A 25046-nucleotide genomic window follows, 5' to 3' on the forward strand; every position below is an offset into this window, starting at 1 on the left:
GAAATCAATCTGGCAATCTTTCCACCTCCAGCATTTTCTCATCATGCCAATATATCAAAGAGAATGTTGAGCAAAATGAAACAAAAACGATGCCCCAAACCAGAAAACATCTCAAACCCTAAATACCGTAATTACAGACACCTACCAGTCACAGAACATCACCTAAGACATACACCAGTAAGGACCTACAGCCAGCTTGTAGAAGCCAACTTTGCTGCAAACAAATACCTACTTCTTTCCCAATTAATTCCTTGCCATGTTTAAGCATTAAACAGCACTTTAGCTGGGGGGGGGGGGGGGAATCTTTTTCAATTAAATTAAAACTGAAAAATGGGTTTAAACCAAGTACAGAACTACAGAATGGTTTGGGCTGGAAGGCACACAGAAGATCACCTAGTTCCAAGCCCCCGCAGGGCTACCTTCCTCTGGATCAGGTTGCACTCTTGCTTATTCCACGTCAAAACACATTCCTACCGAGCTTTTAAAATGTTTGTTGTCTCTGCAGCTTACCAGTTTTTCTTTTGCATCGGAGGGAGATCCAGAGCCATACTCCCCACTGGCTGGTCGCCAAGTCAGCAGCCTTGAAAACACAAAACCAGTACCAAATGTATTAAGTTTGAGACACAAACTGGAACCGATATTCTAAAAAGTCCACTGCAATATGGTAGGGTTTTTTTGCATTCATTAGATGAATGGAAGCCAAGCGTGAAAAGAGTTGAATAGAAATGCTTCCATAAATGAATAAGCTCATTTCAGTTTAAGTGTATATTTTACTCTCACACATACTGAAAAATTTACAGTATTGTGTTCTTTGACCTTCAGCATTCCAGCCAACTGCCTTAGACAGACACTGGATTATGTGGACGTGGATTAATCTTTCTCAGAAATACTGGATTTGACCTTAGGCAGTGCTGTAGTTCCATTAGTGGGCCCTGTCCTCTCACACCACCTTAAGTTTTACCTGGAATAAGCAGTGGATCTACCCCAGGACAAATCAGCATGAACATCTGGAGAAGTTCCACATTCTGTTGGGGACACGTTCCAGCATTGTGGTTCTATTTCTGCTTCGGATCCAACACTTCCACTTCGGATCCACTGCCGTTACGAGGTACCAAGTCACTGACACTACTTCAGATCTCTTCCCTGCTGTTCTCCTCTAGCATCCTGCTGTCCTGGGGATCTTTGCCTTAAGCACTAAAAAAACCTCTTCATTAACTGTAACTTAGGCTGGCTGTTCCAGAGAAGAGGGAAATTGGATTACATATCCTAAGTGGTCCCAACATCTCTAGTTTCAGCAAATCTATTGCTACAAAGTTAGACTAAAGTCATCGTGAAGACCTCAAACTACTCAGCCTTCATCCGTGTGAGGCAACACTTGATGGACATTGGTGTCTGCGTCCCCCAAGTGAGATCCTTCCCGTTGTGTTAAGGATCCTAAACGAGAATTTCACTGATCTCCGCACAACTAAAGACCACATAACTAAAAAGAGACAAAGCAGAGCTAAGACAAGATAAATTCTCGAGGCATGTAATGGGACAACAAATAAAGCAAAGAACTTGAAAGCTACCAGGACACAAACTGCAGATTTTGCTGGATCAGAGGTTGTTAAATAGTGTAACTTATTCTGAGCTATAAAGCCTTCCACCTGCCAAAGGAGGTACTGGAATAACGAGCCATTATGAGCCGGTAGAGGCCAGATCGCTGTAATCAGTGCGAGGAACCGATTCTAACTCTTGAATTTGCTGAGGACAAGAGGCATCCGCCCTGGCTTTCTCAGCGCCAGTGAGTCCAGACTTGTCTCATCAAGCGTCAGAAAATTTCAATTAAAGAAATTATAGGCAGGACAGAAATGAAAGAAAAAGAAGAATCAAAGAAACTATTAAAGTGAGCTCACAAAGTACAGGCTGGATGAGCAAAGAGTGAGGTGGGTTGAAAACTGGCTGAACGGTCCTGCTGGGAGCGTGGTAGTCAGGGGCACAAAGTCCAGCTGGAGGCCAGTAACTAGTGGTGTACCCCAGGGGTCAATCCTGGGTCCAGTTCTGTTCAAGAGGGTCATTAATGGTCGGGATGATGGGGCAGAGCAGACCCTCAGCAAAGTCACTGACAGGCTGATAGGCTGGAGGGTCATGCTGCCACCCTGAGGGACCTCAACCGGCTGGAGAAATGGGCCGACAGGAACTTCATGCAGCTCAACAAGGGGAAGGGCAATGTTCTTCCTCTGGAGAGCGACAACCCCAGGGCACTGGTACACGCTGGGGACCGCCAGACTGGAAAGCAGCTTGGCAGAGGAGGACCTGGGGGTCCTAATGGACACCAAGCTGAACATGAGCAAGCCCAAAAACCGGGAAGTGGTCTTGGAGAAACTGCTCCAGGCAGCCCTGCCTGACAGGGGGTTGGCCAGAGAACCTCCAGAGCCCCTTCCAACCCCAGCCACGCTGTGTGATTCTGTGTCAGCATCTTCGCCTCAGTGACTTTGTGGAAGCTTGGCAGGGGTACAGTTTCGGCTTTTCTAGCAAGTGATCCTTGCTGAAACCGGTAGCTGAGTAAATGTTGCAGTACTAAGTTTTCCAAACAAGGAAATGTTATGATCGCCCCTCCCTGCATAAAAATAACTTCCCAAGGCCCAGCAGAGGCCAGTACTATGACTAAGAACTCCTCCAGCCAATGCCACAGCTCTTATATGGACTAAATTACACAATACCTGGAAGATGTTTTCTATGATGGGGATAAGAGGACAGATGTAATCCTACCAGATCAGATGAACAAAAACCTCTGCCAGAAGATACTCTGCGCTCCAGAGATTCACAGCCTCTGACTACCTACTTCAAGACAATTAGCAGTAAAGCACTTGCCCATAAAACTTCCACATATACCACTGTGCAATCTGCCTGTCCTCATTTCAGGAGAGATGAACTATCCTGTTACTTCCAGCCAGGGGAAAAAAAATGGTAAAAGGAGCATTTGCTTTCTTCTCCAAGTCCTGGGGCAGCCTCCACAACAAGTGGGGTACTAAGATTGTGTGTCCAGAAACAAACCCCACAATTAAGGCTAGAAGGGCAGAAAAAGCTCCACTACAAACATAAGGCTAACAGAGGGACAAAGAAATACAAATACGAAATGCCAGCCAAACCAGGAGTCACAGAAAGAAAGACCCCATGAGGAGAGGGAAAAAAGAAGGAGCTATACAGAAGGAGAAAGCAGTATCCTCCCAGGGCTCCGAAAGAGAAGGAAAAACCAATGAGGATAAAGTCTCCGTTAAAAATAGGAATTATTATTGTTGTATATTGTTACTGTGATCTTTTCTTACCTGTCTACAAAGCTTCAGCTTTGATCAAATGCAGTCAAAGTGAAAAGACACTGTTGAGCAGTTTCATGTCACCCAACAATTGTTGGGAAAAGAGCAGGCATACTTTCACCACAGGAAAGGAGACTGACTCCATATGAAGGGATTACTCGCAGATAAAATCCGTGTAGGATTGATTTTACACTGCAGAAGTTGGGAACCTCCCAGAAATATAAGAAGGAATAATATAATCAAGTCCTCAAAGGCGGCAGAGAAAGAGTAAAAAAGGAGATGCGAAGTAAAGAATGGAAATCTCTGGAACGAGTCAGACGCTCTCCTAGGAAAAATAACCCACTTGAAAAGCAGAACCCTATAAACATCAAAGGGAATAAGGCACGTATTTAAATCAGATATAGCTAAAGGCAACGCGCGTATTGTGAATGTCTCTAAAGATGAAGATATCCAAAATGCTGCTCTAGAAGGGTTTCTAATACTCAACTGTAGGAACACCCAAATCCCTGGGTTTTGATGATTATGTGGAAACCAAAGCAAATGTGTTGCTGCTGAGTGTTCACTTGAGAATCTTTCCAATTAGGGGACATAGTAAATTAAGGCTAATTTGATTGGACTTTTACACCTAGAGGTTTGGTTTCAGTTTTTATTTTTGGCAGTTACCAAAAGGCAAAAATACTACCTTGCTAGCTCCCAGGTGTTTCAGCCTTACTTCAGTATCACTTTTTTTGATTCATACCTCCTCACTTAGAAAAGTAGGTGAGGTAGTGACAGACGGGTTGAATTATCTTTTAAGCATGACTGAAGCTCTCTTTCAGTGCTCTCTGATACACAACTCGCAAATTAAGGAAAGATTCACGTGCAGAAGGTTCCCTTTCACCTCAGTCTTCTTCTGGCCTGAACTAGGTGATACCCAGAGGGGGACGCTATGAACTAGCTGACAGTGCAGGACACGGACGGAGGTTACGGGAGCTGAAGACAAGTAGTGTTACACCTCAGTGCTGGTAGGAAAGGGGAAATAAACCCCTCCTCTTTGGTGTAATGCTGGACGTGGTTCCTTGTTATTCTGCTTTATGACGTACATGTAAGACACACGACCCAAAACAGCGCAGCCTTGCACCAAGAAACTCCACGCGGCGCTGCAGGACGAAGGGAAAGGCAGCTACCAACTGCGCAAGACAGCTTTCATAAAAAGGTGGGGATCCACAGGAACGACGTATGAAGTGAACCACCGACCTCGGAGAACACTAAACTCGTAACTGTTGCGATATTTTAGTATTTTGTGGGAAAAGCTTCACACGTAATTCCAAATTGCAACGTCTGCCCATCAACAGCATTCTTCTGAGCAAACAGAATAATGAAAATGGCCCAAAAAACCCCAAAAAAACAGACAGTGCTTCTCAAAAAAATAATTTAAAAAGTGAATCAAGTTACAATTTTGGGGTTTGTTGGTTTGTTTTTCCACCCTTACACCCCATATGGTATTTCTACTTTTTGACAGTTTATCATTTACAACACAGAAGCAGTGTATCCAGCACCTAACTCCTCGTTATATTCCAAGAAAGTCTGCCTCTGTATAGTCCACACACAGAGCTTTCTGTTCACCCCAGTTACCAGATACCTAACAGTCTGAAACCAGGAAGTCACCTAGCCAAACTATTCTACGAAGAACAGATACCAAGGCTCATCTTACGCATGAGGGATCGTAGTTTTGAAAATATCCAGCATGCAAGTACAGGTTTTGTCCCAGATTTCTAGGGTAAACTTTTCACCATTTAAGATGACAACATTCTCCAAGCAGTTAGTACCAGACCGTGCCAGTTGTTCATTGTCTGGAAAAAAGACAAACAAGGCATTTGTCAGGCCACAGGCAGCACAGTACAACGCCAACGCCGTTTCACGTAAGGTGGGACGGCCCTACCTTGCTGCACGCACCAGTACAGCTGCGCAAATATATCATCCAGGAGAACATCGCTGAGTACTTCTAAATACTGTGTGAACACATCACATATTGCATAGAGTGCGTGGTTGCAGGTGGTTGTCATCCATTCGGCTTTCTAGGAGGGGGAGGGGAAAGGTTACAACTTTAAGGTGAAACTTTTCGGATTCACATCCCTGCAGGCAGACGGATACACGTATTTACTCCATCTGAACTGCTTTGTAGTGACATGCAATTCCTTTTTATGCCTCCAACCCCCCAAAACTTGGAGCCCCAGCTTCTTCTTTGCTGACTAGGCAGGTTTAGAAGACTACGGAAAAGAACAGCTATTCTCAGAGACCAGATCACAGGACTGACAAGCACCTACCCTCACCAGACACTGAATCTGACATTACACGTAGTGTCTAACCCTAGCTCAACAGCTGAACACCAAGCTGTTTCCTCCGTTTCTTCTAAATGTTTTCCAGGGAATGAAAATTTAGAAAGTGAGACCATGTCCTTCTACAAAGAGTCAGGCAGAGCCTCCCAAACAGCCGACAGTTTGGATCCAATTTCTAATATTAATAATTTACACAAAATTTACATCAATAAGCCCATTTCTGTTTCGGTTCCATGTCAGGACAGCATCTGATAACTTATTTCTTTCAACTGTGACTTCACTGCTGATTACAAACCTCATTCCAATGAACATGCTGCCATGAAACTATGTCTCAGATTCCAAACATCATGTGTACAAGCTGCAGTTCTGTCCACAAACCCCAAATACATTGAGTTTTATGTTATTCTTCTGCTGTTCATAAACTACTCGGCCTTTTACACACATGGTTTAAAAACGAGAAGAGTGACAGAACGCTAACAAACCAAAACAAGGAAGGCTACCAGAACCACAGGTCAACTGTGCGAGTGCTGGGGTTTGCCTTACATGACTTGACAAGCTATAGTACTAATCAGGTCTTCCACTCTAGAGATCTCACATAAATTATCTTCCCTGACTTTTTTCACCTCAGTCTGCTGCTCTGGCAGCTTCATGTTGTCAAATATCCTGAAGACAATCCGAAACAAATCTTGCCACCAGTGTTTTTCGTAAGTGTGGCCGTATGTCTTCATTATTTCGAACATTACTGTTAGGCCCCTGAAACAAAGAAAGAACAACATATATTGAGAGTTACAAAAAGACAGGCACTGGACCAAGAACGTCCAACTGCAACAGGAATAAAACTCGAACTCTGTTAAGGACATTATATATTGATCGGATGTGGATTTGTCACACCAATATGTCAAATTAAATAGGAAATTGGCTTGTTTAGAAAGCACTTCAAAGTCACAGGCAACAGCCAGAAAATACTTTTGAGAAGTGTGGTAATTTCAAATTAAACAAAAGAAAAAAAAAAAGGTAAATGACTCCTTTACAAAGGACCACAAAAAACAGAGGAACAAGTATTTCCAGGGAAGAAATACAGAGGTTTAGAAACAAGTAGTAATCTTCAGCTATAAAGGGATTCCGGATGCACAGCTCACCTGTAGACACATGAACTGAAAGTGAACTGCATCCAACCGCCCAGACTGAGTGTGAGAACGGCAAGAGAACATGCACTTTATATGGGAAAAGCCGAAAACAAGCAGGTTTTCCATGAAATCAGAGTGCAGATTTGCTTTTTCAACTCTTTCTGCAATCCTCAACCAGTTAACGAACCATGGTGTGAAACCAGTTTAAAAATCCTCAAGGTAAGTATGATGGGTAAGACACAGGAAGGCAGGCAGGACCAGGGTCGTGAGTTTTAATTAAAACAAAAAACAAACAAACAAAACCAAACCAAACAAACAAAAAACCCAAACAAAAAAAAAATTCCACAGAATTTCGCTGCTGGAGTCCACTAAAATCAGACCCACTCATTGCACGGAGCGTTCTGCATTCTATTCGAACAGAGCAAAAATGGAAACGTGACAGGAGGCTTACCCAGGCCAACTGTGACAAATCTCATTGAATTTTTGACTATTTAACTTTAAGGAAATGTATTACCCATCTATTTAACGTAATGCAATCACAGCCACGTAACTTCATGATTTATCATCACGGAAGATCAAAATTTCCTACGTAAAGAACACAGACTTGATTTCAATGGCATCTATTTAAAAGGTGTTTTAAAAGTCTGTTGTTCCCACAGTGATCTCACCTACATTAAACAGGTAAGTCATTTTACAATGGTTACGTTTACTAAAGGAGTTGGTTTTAATTTAAAAGTGAAAAGTAAGCGTTTTGAAATTCAAATTACAAATACTGATTGTTACCTGGTTCTTACATCTAATTTGCATCTATTGATGATGCAGGACAACTCAAACAGAATCGGGAACCAGCCTCGCACCCACACTCTGTCTTCGGGAGCTACGTTCATGTCATCACTTGTGTATTCCTTGAATGCCTTTAGAAAAAACACAGGGTTATACAGGGTAAGATTCTTCAAAATAAACCACAATCTGGGCTGTAAATAAGAGTATCTGCTGTACTAGTCCTGCACCTGATAGCTCCGGTGAGCTGGCCACCAAAACAGTAATACCGAGAAGGTGAAGTTTTTCCAAGTAATGCTTAGTATATTATGAATCCCAGGAATGGTTTGGGTTGGAAGGGACCTTAAAGCCCATCTAGTTCCAACCCCTCTGCCATGGGCAGGGACACCTTCCACTAGACCAGGTTGCTCAAAGCCTCATCCAGCCTGGCCTTGAACACTTCCAGGGATGGGGCATCCACAGCTTCTCTGGGCAACCTGTTCCAGTGCCTCACCACCCTCTCCAGGAAGAATTTCTTCCTGATATCTAATCTAAACCTCCCCACTTTCAATTTAAACCCGTTCCCCCTTGTCCTGTCACTACAGGTCCTTGTAAAAAGTCCCCCCCAGCTTCCTTGTAGCCCCTTCAGGTACCGGAAGGGACAATAAGGTCTCCCTGAAGCCTTCTCTGCTCCAGGCTGAACAAGCCTGGAGAATAGTAAAATACAAAGGAGATGATACATTCAAACATCAGACTTTTCTTGTAGTCCAGTCTGAGTCTCTGACTCTTTTTATACAGACAGCACTGAAATTGAGGATCTACTGTAACATTTTGAGGATAACAAGCATTTTTACTTATGCCATTATCCATTCTCCACACCATTTCTCAAGAGAGAGCAGATCCTGAGACACGCTGATTTCCAGCAGCTCCCAGGAAAGCTAGCCACTAGCTGAACTGGGTGGATGGAGATGGCCAAGGATGGGGGGATAGAAGAAAAAAACCCCAGAAATCACTGATACTTTCAGAGCTTGACTCATTTTATGGTTTTGTTGCTTCTCAATAAAGTAGGTTTCTCATTAATCTCTGAAACCTGAAAGAAAGTCAATATGGTAGGCACGAGGAATTTTTTCCTTCCAACAGCACCGTCGATGAAAGCATTTCTAATTTCGTTAATACAGACTATACCTGAGGTCTATCAGATACATATTTTGCACAGTGGCGAATGAGGCGGATCGCTTCCATACTGGTATCTGGAAATGCTGCATTGCAGGCAAACTCAGACAAGCACTTTACTGCATCCTGGAAAGAATCTATGGTTGCTGGGAAGTGTTTTTCAAACACAATTGCTGGGAGGAAAGCGTGAACAGAAGAAAAAAAAAAAAGGTGTCATGCTTTACAATCAGTTGATAATAGAAGTAATAAATATTAACAGAAGTTAAGAGACTGGTTATTGATTGGTGCTGTCAAATGCTTGACTAGTAATAAAAACTAAAAAAATGAATGCTCAACCAAAATTTTAAAAATAATCACCTAGGGGGCAGTCTGTTTGACAGTAAATAAGTGTCTAAACCAAACCAAGGTGGCATCTGAAGGGGGGAAATTTAGCAGTTAAGCAGGATCAGAGCAGGATCAGAGCTACAAAAAATCCACCAGCCTGTGCGGTCAGAGCTTAAGAGGGCTACGTAAAGCACAGAGTTGGGTCTGCAGCGGGACTTCCCTCAGCAGAAAAAAAAACAGCAGGAAGGTCCTGTCGCCTTGGTTTTAAATAGTCACTTTTGAAGAAAAAAAAGAAGGTTTTTATCAATGCTGAACAAGTTTTGGGAACTTGCAGAGGTCGAGACAGAGTAAGAGATCTCTCATGGCACTTCACTTAAAGCATCTCGATTAGAACAGGAAGGAAAAACACCTTATCAATAAATAAATGAATAATAAACCAGTAAATATCACAGTTCTGAGCTGGGTGGCACTTCCTCCTAAACAGGGCCACAGGCAGGCACACTCCAGAAACAAGGAAGGCGGCCCGCAGACAACAGAATACTAAAACACAGTTCTGGTTTTGCTGGGGGGTAAAAAAAAAACCCACAAAAAATCCCAACCCCAAACTCAAAATTCTTCTCTTACATGAAAATGTACCCATTCAGTAAAATTATCTAAGGCTCGACTTCTTTTACTGCAGAATGCTACAAACATATATATTATTTAAGGCATAAAGGAAGACAGCTATAAACTTACTGAATTATTTTCCTACGTGTTTTCCCAGAGGATTGGTTGAGAAGTGTAAAAGCACGAAGCGGGCTCAACTACACAGGCTGTAGAGCCCACAGACCCCCAAAGCTCCTCAGCCTGGGGAGTCACGCACGCTTTCACGATGTCTGAATATCAGCAATACTCACTGACAATGTGTCCCGTGGTCTGGAACGCAAGTTCCACTATACTTTCATCCTGATCTGAGGCAGCCAGATGAAATACTGAAAAAATGTTTTTCCAGCCAGAACGGATGTTAGCAGCTTGGGAATTTACCATCTGTGCAATACAACGTACAACCATGTCTCGAATAGTAGGAGACCTAAATTAAGATGATAAACAGTAATTGTTTAAATTAAACTACGTAACCCCTTAGAACAGTATAGTTCTCCAGCAGCTGATTTTACAACAGCAATTTGAGAAGTTAGTTACAATTATGATCCCAGGTGATTCAGTTAATTGTATGTTAGTACCTGTTTCTCTTCATGATATGTTCAAACGGTCTTAGGAAGTCCTTCTGGAATCGGAAATTCGCGAGTTCTCCTTTTTCCAAGAACTTCATTGATAATTGCCTTAATGAGTCTACTGCAAAAATAGCTACATCTTCATTGGGATTGCAGCCAACCTGATAACGTACAAGAGAAACGCATAGTAAGCTTCCATCAGAATTCTTATGGATTCGGCCCAAGCTGCCTTTACATTTGGTAACTAAGAACTCAGCAGTAATGGAAAATTAACAAAACTAAACAGTAGCCAATTCCATAAAACACACTGTTAATGCAATTCACTAATCCCTAACCAATTCCAGCTGTTTTTTCTGTTAGCAATGAAAACTTTTTAAAAATAAACAAGCTGTCTAGAAAGACAAGCTGTAGTTAAAAAACACGTCAAACATTCACCTGACAAATAGTCAATTTAGACTTGAACAGAAAACAACCTCTTATCCCAAGTTTCATAAAACACCCCCCAGAAATGACAACCCATCGCGAAAGGCAGCCAGTTCTCAACCCAGGTCATGATAAATGAAGTATACTCCCGCTCTTACACCGATTACATTGTGTATCTCTGCCCTACTGCAGGCTTTCCAGCTTTACAGTTTTTGTTGCGTTTTAAGCCACTCAACACAAGGCCAGAAAAACCCCTCTCTAATTCAGATGAGCACATGCTTTTCCAAACCTCTAAACAAAATTGATCTGTATTGATATTCAAGGAGTATGCAGTATAATCATTAAGAGGGATACCTTATTAAAATGATCTCCAATAACTTCCCAAATTCTAGACCACTGTAGCCTTATCCGACCCATGTTGTAGTAAGAAATCTCTACTATCTTCTGCAGACTAAACATTCGAGGGTGGGTGGCGGAGAGCAGCTCATCCATAGACACAGCACAAAGCCAGCGAACGAAATCCACTGTTAAATGACCACAGATTTTAATGCAGTATTTTTCTGAGGTTTAAGACAAAGCTGCCTTGCAGGGGGGGTTGAAAAAGATAAAACCTACCGATAGCATTTCCATCCAACCTTGTAGATCCCGTAAATATTCTGTAAAGTGCAGTTTAAGACATGGTTACAATTTCTTAAAAGAGCATCTATCAGACATGTATTCAGTATTCTTAAAAATTACATAGAGATACCCCCCTTGAGTACTTCTGTTCATTAAAAACAATTAGTAAATGTGGGAGAAAACTTGAGCTTTGAGAATAAAATCAGAAATACTTCCGTTGTTTCTTATATCTGAGAATAACGCCGACAGGCACGCGTGGAGCCTGGGAGGTGAGCGCCGCTTCTAACGCTACCCCTCCACCAGCAGTGATGGGTGGATAGTGTCAGGAGTTTATAAACTCTTCAGCCCTGCTCCAAATACAAAAGTCAAACTCCTCCAGAGCACACAACTCCTGTTTGTCACGACAAAGACATACTTGAAACACTACGAGGTGGGGAGAAACACCGCAAACCTAATGAGCTAATGAGCTTTTATGTGTTTGGACATTAAGCCTCCAGTCCGCTTGATGGGATTTCACTGCAAGGCAACTTTCATCGATACTGCTGCCTGTACTCACTCACAGAAATGCTTCTAAGCCTTCGGAACAACACTACTTTGTGACTGTCAGTTTTGTCAACCATTAAGTAAATGGTGTTTTCTCATTTCTTATACCCTGACAGCAGAAGATCTATCAACACTCCAGTCTGATCAGTACTTTACAATATAAACAGGGAATGTTTATGATCCATACATGCCTGATCAAATCCAGTTAGGATAAATACAAGTCACAGAAAGGACGACTGGAATAATAATTTTGGTAATTTCAAACAACACCTACACAACCTAGGGGAAAGTAGGGAGTTAGTAATCACATTTAGGAGAAAAAGGGTCTGTCAATAATGCTCCCTGTACTAAGGCAAAATGAGATTTGCTATAAGTTACTATATATAGCAAATTAAGATTCACTGGGCAGTGGAGCAGCTTTCATTCTGCAACTCTCCTGTAATAGTTGGTATCAGTAAAAAGGCTTCTTGCCTAATCTGCGTCCTGTTCCTTCTTGCCAAAATACTTTGTCCGTAAAAAAAGCAAAAGAACCCACAAAACTGAAAAGCACTTTAATATGGTAATATTTATGTGGGGTTTTTTTCCCCCGAACAGGGGCACTATTAATAGCACAGGGTGTTCAAATATCGCTTACAAAGCTTGAAGGGGCAACAGCAGGCTTAACACAATACCTGTCTACAGCAACGACAACGCTCTGCGAGCTAGTTTCACCGATGGATTCCTGAATACTCGCAATCTGTTTCCAATCCACATTTCCACCAACTGCAAGTGAACATTTGAAAAAAGGATAAGAGAGAACACAGAAATGGCTGGGAAGAAACAGGAAGAGAAGTCAAGCCACTACTAGTATAATTAAATATATTTTTAATTTGTAAAAAAGAGAAGTGCTTTCTTAATTTCCCATGCATGAGCTGGGAGGCTCAATGAACATCTGCATGTTGGTTCAAGTCTTAATTCTCCAGATTCTCTGTCCATCTATAAACTATTAGTCCCAGTAAACTGTCCACATTTGGAACAACTGTATGAACAGATGCAAGTGAAAAAAATTCATAAACACCACATGTAGCTTTTTCTTTCCATCTTTAAATGGATCTTTGGTGATTCTGCTACTGAGAACACACAGTATGCAATAGAGAATGCTGCACAACAGAGGACTTTTCACATCTTAGTAGTAGCAAGCATGTATATCCATCCTGATAGGTTTTCTTTTTAATGATTCACATAGGAGGTCCCAGCAAAACTCCATCTTAAAGCAACAGCTCAAGTACAGCAAAATTAGCACCTAACAATAGTGAGAAAAATATGTAAATAAAACCAGCAATATTTGTTTTGGAGGCCAGAAACTGTAAGTCCACGTCTGTGAAAGCTCATGTTAAGAAAATGCTAACTTCACAGTGAGCAAATCTCTGATTTCTGGCAATCTCTAAGCAGATCAACACACATAGCTTGGTGTCATATGCAAACTTACCGAGGGTGCACCTCATCCTCTTGTCCAAATCACTGACATGAAACACAACTGACCCTGATGCTGAGCCCTGGTGAACCCCACCTGTGACCGGCCGCCACCTGGATTTAACTCCATTCACCACAATTCTTTGGGCCCAGCCATCCAGCCAGATTTTTACCCAACGAAGAGTACGCCAGACCTGGGTAGGAAGCTTTGTCTTCACATCTTTTAACGCCAGCCCCAGGGAGGCAGCAGAACTCTTTAAGAAGCGGGTGCGGTCTACATACTGGGTTCGCTTCAGAAGGGGGTCTCCTGTGACAACGAACCATCTTTTTTCTTTATGGAAGCAGTTTTGAGGCAGAGTGTAGGCTGACAACCTCAGTGATACCTCCAAGGTAGATGAACACTGTCCTTGTTAATGTTGGGTTCCACTGGCAGAGGCTCACACTTGTTGTGCAAGGGCACCTGGGGAGGGTGGGGTAGTCATGGAGGAGAATGGGCAGGTAGCCAGGCAGGAATTCGTTGCCACTGCTCCCACGGCTAGGTGGAGAGAGGATGGGGAATCCTCTGCATCATGTGCCCTGTCTGCCTGTTGGGCTTGTCCCAGGGAAGGTGGGGTGTGGTTCCCCTCTCACTCCTTGATACTCCTCAACCCACTCTGCTCCTCCCAGAGCCCTGTCACTAAGTGGAGGAGCTCTTTTACACGGGTGCCCCTCCCACAGCTGAGCTCACTGCTGCTGACCAGTACCGGCATCAGAGCAGGGCACGGCCTGCAGCCGGACGCCTGGGCAGTAGCGTGTTCCCACCGAAACTCTGTCTGGGAAGCGGGGTCCGTCGTGGTGGGTCAGAGCTTAAAGAGGCCGTGGCTTTCTGCCGGGTGGATACAGCTGCTCCACGGTTGAGCTGGCAGAGCTTCATGCCCTTCCTGCGCGTCCTTCCATGTCAACTGCCGCACCACGCACCGTGTGCCCGCCCCCCTGGTCAGTAGTGCTTCCTAAGGGCTTCTTTTATAGGTGGGGGGGCTGGGTCACCCTTGCTCCTGCCCACCCTGGTTTTGTCAGCCACTGGCAGCCCTTCCAGTTCTCCCCTGAGGCTCCCTCTGTTTGGGAACCTCTGCTGTGCACCTCACTGGAGAATTCCACTGCGGATCCTGCTGGCACGGTCAGCGACTCTTACTCCTGTACTTCTACAGCAGGAGTCCTCATGACACCTTGAATTTTCAAGTAAAACAAAAAAGGGCCACAGCAAGAAGTGATGAAGACATTCACATGTAAATGCCTGAAGAGTGCACACCTGAACCCCTGTTCAGGCAGCAAATGAGAAAAGGGTGTTTTTGCAAGCAGGTTTGAACGATAAAGTTTGTGTCACGAGACTGCACTTTCACTTTCTCCAAAATTAAACATTATTGCAGCCTTCCAGTACCTGAAGGGGCCTACAAGGAAGCTGGGGGGGACTTTTTACAAGGACCTGTAGTGACAGGACAAGGGGGGATGGGTTTAAACTGAAAGCGAGGAGGTTTAGATTAGATGTCAGGAAGAAGTTCTTCCCAGAGAGGGTGGTGAGGCACTGGAACAGGTTGCCCAGAGAAGCTGCGGATGCCCCATCCCTGGATGTCTTCAAGGCCAGGCTGGATGAGGCTTGGAGCAACCTGGTCTAGTGGAAGGTGTCCCTGCCCATGGCAGGGGGGTTGGAACTAGATGGTCTTTAAGGTCCCTTCCAACCCAAACCATTCTGTGATTCTATGATAAACACCTATTTTCCTGTAAAATGTATGTCTTAATACATGAGCATATGCACCCTATTCTTCACAGGAACATCGGTTTATAGGAAGATCGCTAGGAAGCCACAATTCCAAGAGATACTTCAGAGTTATCGTAGAAAGAAAAATAAAAATATTTGCAACACAGGATTTGTGGAGAAGAGTGAAAAAACTGAAACAGTTGAGAAAATGGCTATGTTCTAACAGCCCCTAAGTGTATGAAAAACTAAACTCACTTGAGTTTTCCTGTAAGACTGAAGTGATATTACGAAGAAAAAAAAAAAAGATTAAATTTCCATATGTGCACTGTAACAAGCATTCCAGAAATTCAATTCAGAGAGAAACGTTTTATGCATTTGCGCATAGACTATTTTCCTTCGAAATGTAGTTGACAGAGGGGAGAAAGATCATTATGAGCTGGATCTACACCAACCACAAGCAAGTATGACTGCAAGTACGATTTAGAGACATCTGACTACAGTTTACATTCTTGAGCTATTAGGACTTAAAATTTTTAAAGACCAGTCACTTCAGCGTAGAGAAACTGCCAGCATTTGGAAATAGCAGAGTTGGATAGGTCATCAGGGAACACCAAACTGGAGGGTGTGTATTAGAAAAGCAGGAAGAAGCTCAGTATATGAGATGCTGGCAGACAGATTCATTTCCAGGCATAAGGTTTCCCTTCAGCAACTCCTGGCAAGGTGAGGGTGTCCACAGAAGCAGGCCAAAGGAGAGCACAATGGAAAGAAAAGGGCTGACTGCAGGATAAGAGAAGCTGTACGAGGAGAACACAAAGCCAGACGCATTAGGACTGTTTGAGGGCTAAGGTCAGGGATGCTGGCAAAACAACCATCACTCCTCAAAACCCAAAAGTTAGATGAACACTTGAGGGAACACAAAGCTTTTGCTCAGCTGTAGGTGAAGCTGTTCAAAAGGCAGGAGATACCAAGCATCATACTAAAACTAAAACTTCCTAACAGTCAAGACGAGCTATATATAGCTCCTTGATGCTTCCACAGCTTCCTAACACCCTACACCTGTATGTCTGTAACTATTTCCTATTAAAAAAAAAAACAAAACACAACACCTTTTTAAGATAATTCAAGATAATTTAAGGTAAGACTGCTATACTTTTCTAGGAGAACAGGAAACATCGTCTCATTGATAAAGGAAATTTTGTCTCTCAGGCCAAGCTAAATAAGGGCCTTATTTAAAGTAAACAAAAGAGGAGGAAAGAGAATTTCAGAATCTAAGTTAAACTCTAAACTCATCTCCCACTTAGTTTGAATACTGTCTATTTCTTGCAAAGTTTCATAACAGGATGCTTAACCTGCACATATTAACTGGCCAGTTTGGTAAAATACTTGGTGCACTGACTTGGCAATACTATCAGATCTGGTCATGCCATCAGCAATCCATTCTTTCTTTAACAGAAATGAATAACGTACCATTTTCTTACATTTTCCGTTCTCCCATCCTCGCAGTAATATTTAAGAGAGCAAAACAAATACTCCTGAAATAGGAATATGTCTGTTCAAAGCCTAAGACAGTTTTACAAGGACTACTTCACGGTCTTACCTCCGAACCCCGCAGTCAACAATAAGCAAAACAAAGGACAAACTTTAATGCGTGCCTGAACAAAACCAGTTAAATGAAATACTTCATATCTGCATTACTTACCCAGTCCCAGCCCCACAAACTCATCAGGTGCCTGATCTTTTGTTCCAGTAAAAGAACCTTCCCTGCCACGCACTGTCCCTGAGATGTAGCGAGGTTTTACTCCAGTTCCTATTAACTGTGCCAGTTCAAGCTGACTGATGCATTTCAGAATCTATTCCAGAGAACAAAGAAGTTGTTTATAAAAAAAACCCCAAACAGTTCAAAATAGTCAATAATCAGTAAATAAAAATCTTTACGCAGATCTTTAGGAGAACAAAATAAATTTGTAATCACTCAAGGTGAGACAAGCATTTCTGTACTTCTGTCTAAAATGGACATTAATTTAAACACCACTGGATTAGTCTCTTGCAATTTCATTTTCACACAGACATGTTTTGTACTCCGGCAGCATAAGGTGCACCTCTACGTAACGTACGTACAAAAGCAGATACTCGGCACTGTATTTATGCACAAACAAGCACGCCACAGCGTTCAAAATCAGTACACGCGCTTAAGTACAAACGACCCGTGTACCTCATGCCAGGAATTTCCTAAGTAGTTCCCATCCGTGTGAGCCACTGTGATGAGGGTTTTAATTGTATCAATATTCTTCTGCTTCATTTCAGTGATACCAGAACTCACGGTAAGTAACGTAAATCTTGCTAGGGCTTGGACATAGGCATCTCTTTCAAGCTACAAATGCGAAGGGGGGAAAAAAAAAAAAAAAGAGGTAAGTATTTCCTCAGCTACTTGTGAAATCTCTTATTTCAGCAACTACGTTGTTTACCTTTCGCTTCCTGGAACTGAATTTCCAAAACATTCTACACAGTGAAAATACCTCATTTTATTCCGTTGTAAGCCGTGGGATAAGATCAGGCTCCCTCTATTCAGGAACATGAAGTGTAATGTCTGACAGCACAGAACACAAGAGGCTGTTAGGTTTCTCTGCTTGGTCTTTGGGGATTTCGGGGGGGGCCTTTTTTTTTTTTTTTGGAAACAGGATGCTGTTTCAGAAGAAACGTGGCATCTCAGCTATGCTTTTACTATTCTTGTACTATACCTGGACCTACCCTGCCTTATCAGACTCTCACAAGTTGTAGTATTTTTGGCAACAGAATCTAAACGGTTTATCTAAAAGGCATGTTTTGCCAATTCTACAAAACTGCTGAAAACATATTTCATTTAATCTATGCCATTTGGAGCACCTCAGAAGCTTGTGAGGCAAGACTATCAGAGTGGGTAAACAGCAAGTGACCTATAATCTAGGCAGATGAAATCAATCTTGCAAAAAACAAAATGTTCCACAGGTAGGTACCCAATTTTTATGTATATGGTATCTATAGGCACTGCAGGAAACTCCTCAAGTCACACATGAGCCGATTACAATGGTATAAAGGGGATTACAGCTGAGCTCACAAGTGCATTTTGCTTTCCTGTTAAGTATGACCTGAAGGCCATCAAATGAAATGGTTGTACATCAGAGAAACAAATGACAACTATGAAACATATTTAACTTTCTGGATGTTTAAGACTATTTTGAAATTAAAAAAAAAAATCATTGAGCACATAATAAAACCAACTATAAAGTATTGCAAGAAAAAAGATCCCAGGAGGAATGTCTGTTTCACAGAGAAAACACCACAACAGTGGGCAGTGATAGAAGGGGCGGACTCTCACAGAGCCCCACAGCATAGCTGCCATGTTCAAACCCGACCACTACTACAGGATGTGCTGGCAAAGGCACAACAAATGATGTATAAACACAGAGAGATGGAAGTTGCATGGAAATAGTACTAAGCAAAGAAGCTTTAGAGTCTATAAACTGAGAAGGCTCCGGGGAGACCTTATAGCACCTTCCAGTACCTGAAGGGGCTACAGGGAAGCTGGGGGGGACTTTTTACAAGGGCCTGTAGTGATAGGACAAGGGGTAACGGGTTTTAATTGAGAGTGGGGAGGTTTAGATTGGATATCAGGAAGAAATTTTTCACAGAGAGGGTGGTGAGGCACTGGAACAGGTTGCCCAGAGAAGCTGTGGATGCCCCATCCCTGGAAGTGTCCAAGGCCAGGCTGGATGAGGCTTTGAGCAACCTGCCCTAGTGGAAGGTGTCCCTGCCCATGGCAGGGCGGGTGGAAAATGTTTTCAGTCCTACCTTCCCTCTCTGTTCCATGCAAATATTCCCCCCTGCCTATTTTCTAAGCCATCAAAGTAGGAGAAAAACTACTAAACAACATGTCTATCAATCAGGAAGTAAAAAAAGGTGATATAAACAAATTACTAACAACCTTTTGATGCTTATCTCATCCTAAATGCTTAAAGACAAAAGCCAGACTGTGTGACAGTAAGATTAAAAGCATCAAGAATGAAAAACAGAATCTTTAATTGAGGTTTTAGAGGTGAACATGCATAGCTTAAACTGTATTTTGGGAATTTTCTTAAAAGTAAAAGCCCCCCGCTCCCTCCATTATCTCTCAAGGTGTGTAAACTAGTGTTAACTGTTCTTACACACCAATCTTAAATTCTGTATATTTATCCAGTGAAACAGAAAAGTTGCCAGCACCAGTTAAGAGCAAGAGGAAAAACCTGCCTCCAAGAGAAAAGATCCATAAGTCAGCTCAAGTACAGATTTGCAACCCTCCTTCAAACCACCAGAGCTCTCTGGCCTCTGGAGTCAGCCAACACTGCCCTCTAATCAGGACCTTGTGCAATGGAATCATCCTGTAACATACTGAAATCATCAACAAACCAGTATTGTTTTTAATGATACCAACAAAACAGAATTCCCATAGGAATCCAAGACGGAGTATCACTTATACTGAAAGTTGGGGGGGGGGAAAAAAGGTTTAAAATTTCAGCAAATGAGAACTTTGGGTTTTGAAACACTTCTTGTTCAATACAGACTGTACCAAGCCAATGGAAGGGTACAACTGATGCTGGTATGTTCCTGGAGGATGGGTATCTTACAGCAAACGTGTCCTTGCCCTCCCCACCCAAGGCAGACTCCTGCAGGACTGGGAGCTAAGCTCTGCAGCTGCTCAGACTGGTATGTGTACCAATTCCACTTCTGCAGATCAGAAACAAAAATAACAGGAATGTGAGTTTCACTGAACAGCTTCAGGCTCCAGGGATAATCAAGTTTGTAAGTCTGTTCAGTTCAGGGTGGGGGGGCGGGGGTGGGGTGGGAGAAAGAAGTAGAAAGAGGAAAGAAACCTTACATGGTCTCAAAGGGGCTTTTTAAAGCAGCTGTATCAGCTGTCCCAATGTGCCCTTCCACATTAACGACAAAGATTGCTGATTTGCTAAATACCAGTGCAAGGGGAGAATTCACTATCATATCACATAGTCAACAGTTTTTACTTGGAAGTTAGTCTTACAAGGTTGTTGTGGGTTATTTTTGTGGTGGTTGGCGGGTTTTTTTTTTTTAATCTATTATTATTTGTTTAATGTTTTCAGTGTACACATGAAATAATGCAACATCAAACACGTGACTTGTGCTTGCCTCTCTCTTCAGCTACCCTTACGATGGGCTCCTGGCACACTAGACTCCATTTGTTAACTAATAGTCTACAATAACATCATAGTATGTTCACTACCAATGATTTTAAAATGGGAGGGGAAAAAAAGGCCAAAAAAAATCTCTTAAGTTAAATCAGAACTACCCTCTGGAGCCAGAAAGTCTGGAATTCTTGGCATTGTGCTTAATGGAAGACGCATTCATGCATTACATCAGAAATGACATTTCCAGTGCCATAACTGTTAAAATGGTATCCAAATATAGAAGCCTCAGATTAGTATAATCTCTCTGAAGTTGAGAACAGTATTTCAAACAGTTCACAGATACACTCTTTTATGAAAAAGGACAGAAAGACTGATTTTATGAACCACCACAAAGCTAAACAGCTTTGTAACAAAGCTAGAAAGTACTTTGACACAGAAGTAGTCAACTCATGGGGAAAGAAAAATCCGATCCACAGGCACGGCAGCACCCAGCACAGAACATCAGGAAAAATAAAGGTCACTTTTTTTGAAAACAATTTCAGTCAAATATCAGATGAAGCATTAATTGCAGAAGCAGGCACCCTCTAGGTATTGCAGTACATAGCTTCAGCAACAAGGACTCTCAGAACCACGCTAACATTTTGCTGGCATGAACCTGAAAGTACTGGCTCAATTTTAAATATTTTACCTGAATGTTGAAAATGCAAGCAATCCTGATTGCACATCGTATACCCTCCAAACAAAGAGAGGCAACTTCTGTGTCATCACAGTCCTGCAGACCCACGCTGAATGCAGCTAGGAAAGGCGTCCATGCCAACTGCAACGTATGCAAAATAAGTGACGTTAGCAATTGCAAGCACTTGAAGGGAATTTTACAGTTTCAGCGTCGTGCTGAAGTGTAAATTCCACCTTTATCTCACATCCTTGACCTTGAAGACGCCTTTTTGCCTGAAAGGCAATGGAATAGAACAGACACGAGACATACGCACAGAAGCACGGTTAGAAGAGACAGGAGACAATAGGAGAGAAGGAATGCAGATCGACCCTCCCGTCAGAAGCACTCTCCCCTCAGCAAAGGGCACACAACCATCTTCAGGTAGCTGGAACTTTGTCCTCATAATGCCAAAAGGGAAAGAAAAAAACATACGGTAGGATAAAATAGGGCAAACTTTATTAATTCTGCTAAATTTACAGTGAGACAATGAGAGACAGGACATGACTCTCTCCTTGATCTCTCTGCTCTTCATTTTGTTGCCCTCAGCCCTCTGTCTGTTTGTATCTTAGCCACAGCTGATGTTTCCTGTTCCTCTTGCCTTAGGTGGGACTGAGAACATAACACACACAATAAAGTTATTGCAGGAGAGTCCACGTGGTCTTGTCCTCGTGGCCGAGACTCCTTCTCCCACAGGCAGGAAAACCAACCAGAAGATGCAGAGGATCCTACTGTAAGGACACGTGGTTATGGAGAAGGAACCCCAGAGTACGCCCACGCAACTATTTTGGAAACAGTTTTACCTGAAGTCACTTCAGATGAAATACAGAGCCAACGGGCACAGCAGGGAGCAACAGATTTCACACTTAATTTCATAATAAAATGATGCACGACAAAGCTTTGGTTTTGTTTAAGCCAGCGACCCCAGAAGCACTACCTCGGAAAAGTGTTTAACAATTGCCAACACCAAACTGCAACTCTGGGACAGTACTAAAGGAACCATATGAATTCCTAGATCCGGGACTTAATTCCCTATTGCATGACCTTTAAAGGTCCCTTCCAACCCAAACTATTCTATGATTCTATGTTCCAAGAGTGTTGGCTTTTTTTTTTTACCCTTTTCTCATTTTTCTTAAAAATCACAAAACTGAAATACTTCTGTAAGAACTATCTAGAGATCTGTATAGTATGTTTCATAACTAGATTACACTGTTCCTGGGTTGGAACTAAATGATCTTTAAAGTCCCTTCCAACCCAAACCATTCTATGATTCGATGATAATAGACTATTTTTTCATTAAAGGTAAAAATTAACCCTCTAAAATCCACAATAATTTTTGTTCTGTTTTAATCATTTATCAAAATTATCTGTAAATACAGATATAATGATAAATTTTATGCTGGCATCAATGAGTAAAAGAGATACCCAGAAATTTATAAAGTTATGATTACGTAAAAATTAAAAAGTCTAAATAAAAAAGAAATTAAATATGTAACTTCCACAGTTCTCCCTTTCTTTGGAAGACAGCTCTCAGTTCAACATATTACACTGTCTTCAGTACTTTAATTAGTTTATGAACATTCTCAAGTAAGAAGACTTCTAATTCTTAGCACCTTCACAAAAGACCTTTAGGGTGTTAATGTACCCTGCTGCTTCATATTTTGCTCCTTTGAAAATGGATTTTGCAAATGTACTTTTTAGATACTGAAGGCTAGGAACATTAGAGTAATAGGGCTGGTATTTTAAGGAAAAATAATCTATGAATTTTACAGATGTCTGCACGCAATTTATTTCAGCGTTAAAGTAGTCAAAAGAGAGAAATCATGTAGAAATCACCACTGTTCACACCCTGACACCCTGAAAGTACATCTTAAACAAGGGTTTCATTTAGCATTATTTTGTACAGAGCACTAACCTACTTTTAATAATATGGCAATAAAGAAATCAGAAGTTTGCCTCATGGCCAGCAACCTTACAGCTAGATCTTCAGCGTGCCCAGGTGGCCAAGGCAGCCAACGGCATCCTGGCCTGCATCAGGAACAGTGTGGCCACCAGGAAAAGGGCAGTGATTGTCCCCCTGTACTGGGCACTGGTGAGGCCGCAGCTCCACACGCGCGGTCAGTTTTGGGCTCCTCACTGCAAGACAGACACTGAGGGGCTGGAGCGTGTCCAGAGAAGGGCAACGGAGCTGAAGAAGGGTCTGGAGCACAAGTCCTGTGAGGAGCAGCTGAGGGAACTGGGGGTGTTCAGCGGGAGAAGAGGAGGCTCAGGGAGCCCTGATCGCTCTCTGCAACTACCTGAAAGGAGGTTGCAGAGAGGCGGGGGTCGGTCTCTTCTCCTGACTGACAAGCAACAGGACAAGAGGAAGTGGCCTCAAGTTGCACCAGGTGAGGTTTAGATTGGATATTAGGAAAAAAGTCTTCACTGAAAGGGCAGTCAGGCACTGGAACGGGCTGCCCAGGGATGCAGTTGAGTCACCATTCCTGGAGGCATTAAAGAGATGTGGATGAGGTGCTCAGGGACATGGTTTAGTGGTGGACTTGGCAGTGTTGGGTTAATGGTTGGACTTGATGATCTTAAGGGTCTTTCCCAACCTAAATGATTCTATGATTCTTGAGCTCAGGCCTGAAGCTCAACCTGACCTCACAGCACATCACTCCAGGGAAACTTTTATAAATCTGTTGTTCTGACTACACCTCTATACCTGAAATAAAAATCCTATCATTTCAGGTTTTTAACTACTCTATACTTTTGTTCCCTCGGCCTCATAACTCATTCCTCATAACTCCTCCATTATATCAAGATGCTGCTTCTACCAGTATAGAAACTTCTTAAACCAGCAAATGAAACTGGAATAGAAGGCTCAAAATCTCTTCTTTCCTATAGCAAGTAAAATAACTTAAAATGATCAAAACACAGCAGACAAATCTCTAGTATTTTCAACAAATCTGTTCAATCAGTATTCTGTATTAAGAAACTGTATGATATTCTAGGTAAATATCTGAACACATATCTCACCTTAAACATAGGTCTCACATGCTCCAGGTGTGTTGCACTAGTAAAAGGTGCCTGGACGTGGCTCACTGCCTCCATAAGAGCTTTAGCTGTTTTAGCCATTTGTTCCATTTCCAAATTATATAGGAGTCTTCTCTGCTTTTCACTAGCAACACCTGTAAAGATAATTTTTCTTGTCATTTATACATCTTTAGCAGCAGTGACTTCAGGAATATAATAATTTTTTTTCATTAAGTACCATACTCAGATGCATTTTTTGTATTGTCTGTACTTTCTGAAATTACCACACCAGCAAGATCTTTCACTTGCAACGTAGATAAATTTAACTTAAGGTAAACTTATGTATGAAATGTAACCTAAATGTAAACCTTTAAAGAACTTTAAAATCTGCACAACAAACATTTCTTCTCCATCATCTCAACTGACAGCATAAACATCACATACACTAAGCTAAATTCAAAGTGAACAAAAGTTTCATAGCAATCCATCAGTACAGAAAATAACAACAAAACTATGTGGACATCCTTCTTTGGAGGGAGAACTACCTTAATCAACTTTTCATTTCAGTAATGGAACCTCCATCTCATCAAGAAAGTGAATTGGCTTGTTTAAAATTACAATAAAAACATTACGTTAATTGAATGTATACTGAAAATAAGAGGAATTTTTTTGTCCTGATGTAAATTTCCTGTAAGCAATCTATTCATAAGGCTAACATAGGACGTACAAGTATAAAAATCTGACTATGCCGGGAAAGTCAAGTCTCTCTTCATGTTCCTATAGAAAAGCTAGAATGAATACAACATCTGAAGCTTCACATTGGGCAAAACACACAAAAAAATTTTCTGGTATTTGAGAGAGGGGAAAGATAAATTTAAAGGTGCGTAAATTAGGGCCCTAACTAATTTTACCTAAACCATGCAATGCAAAATTTTTGAAGATGACAGACTGGTTACTGCAGGAAAACACAATGGTTACCCTAGAAATAGCAGGTATAAGTGCTGTGTCTTTTCTGCACTGTGCCTATCAGCAACCCTGTGGCTTCACGAAGCCCTCAAATGCATTTCCCCATGTTGCTGTTCAACAGCAAAACCTGTCTTCTCCACGGTCAACGCACTGAATACCAGGAATTCAGATGCAAAGGGATGGGAAAACAAGCAGTTCTG

At 42.1% G+C, this 25046-nt stretch overlaps 1 protein-coding gene across 1 annotated transcript in view; it reads right to left on the reverse strand.

Moving 5' to 3' along the window:
• Positions 1 to 25046, reverse strand: part of ARFGEF1 (ADP-ribosylation factor guanine nucleotide-exchange factor 1 (brefeldin A-inhibited)) — a gene marked incomplete at its 5' end in the record, with an annotated part of 65733 nt that overhangs the window by 7082 nt on the left and 33605 nt on the right. The window contains 15 exons of the mRNA XM_010154357.1: positions 511 to 580; positions 4990 to 5128; positions 5218 to 5353; positions 6238 to 6367; positions 7525 to 7655; positions 8686 to 8846; positions 9894 to 10066; positions 10218 to 10369; positions 10986 to 11155; positions 11247 to 11287; positions 12464 to 12554; positions 16679 to 16829; positions 17192 to 17350; positions 20842 to 20970; positions 23884 to 24035. Of these exons, the coding sequence (XP_010152659.1) occupies positions 511 to 580; positions 4990 to 5128; positions 5218 to 5353; positions 6238 to 6367; positions 7525 to 7655; positions 8686 to 8846; positions 9894 to 10066; positions 10218 to 10369; positions 10986 to 11155; positions 11247 to 11287; positions 12464 to 12554; positions 16679 to 16829; positions 17192 to 17350; positions 20842 to 20970; positions 23884 to 24035 (1985 nt within the window). The remainder of the gene's footprint in view (positions 1 to 510; positions 581 to 4989; positions 5129 to 5217; positions 5354 to 6237; positions 6368 to 7524; positions 7656 to 8685; positions 8847 to 9893; positions 10067 to 10217; positions 10370 to 10985; positions 11156 to 11246; positions 11288 to 12463; positions 12555 to 16678; positions 16830 to 17191; positions 17351 to 20841; positions 20971 to 23883; positions 24036 to 25046) is intronic.

Source organism: Eurypyga helias, unplaced genomic scaffold (assembly GCF_000690775.1).
Source record: "Eurypyga helias isolate BGI_N326 unplaced genomic scaffold, ASM69077v1 scaffold6386, whole genome shotgun sequence".
In the NCBI taxonomy this organism is placed as follows: domain Eukaryota; kingdom Metazoa; phylum Chordata; class Aves; order Eurypygiformes; family Eurypygidae; genus Eurypyga; species Eurypyga helias.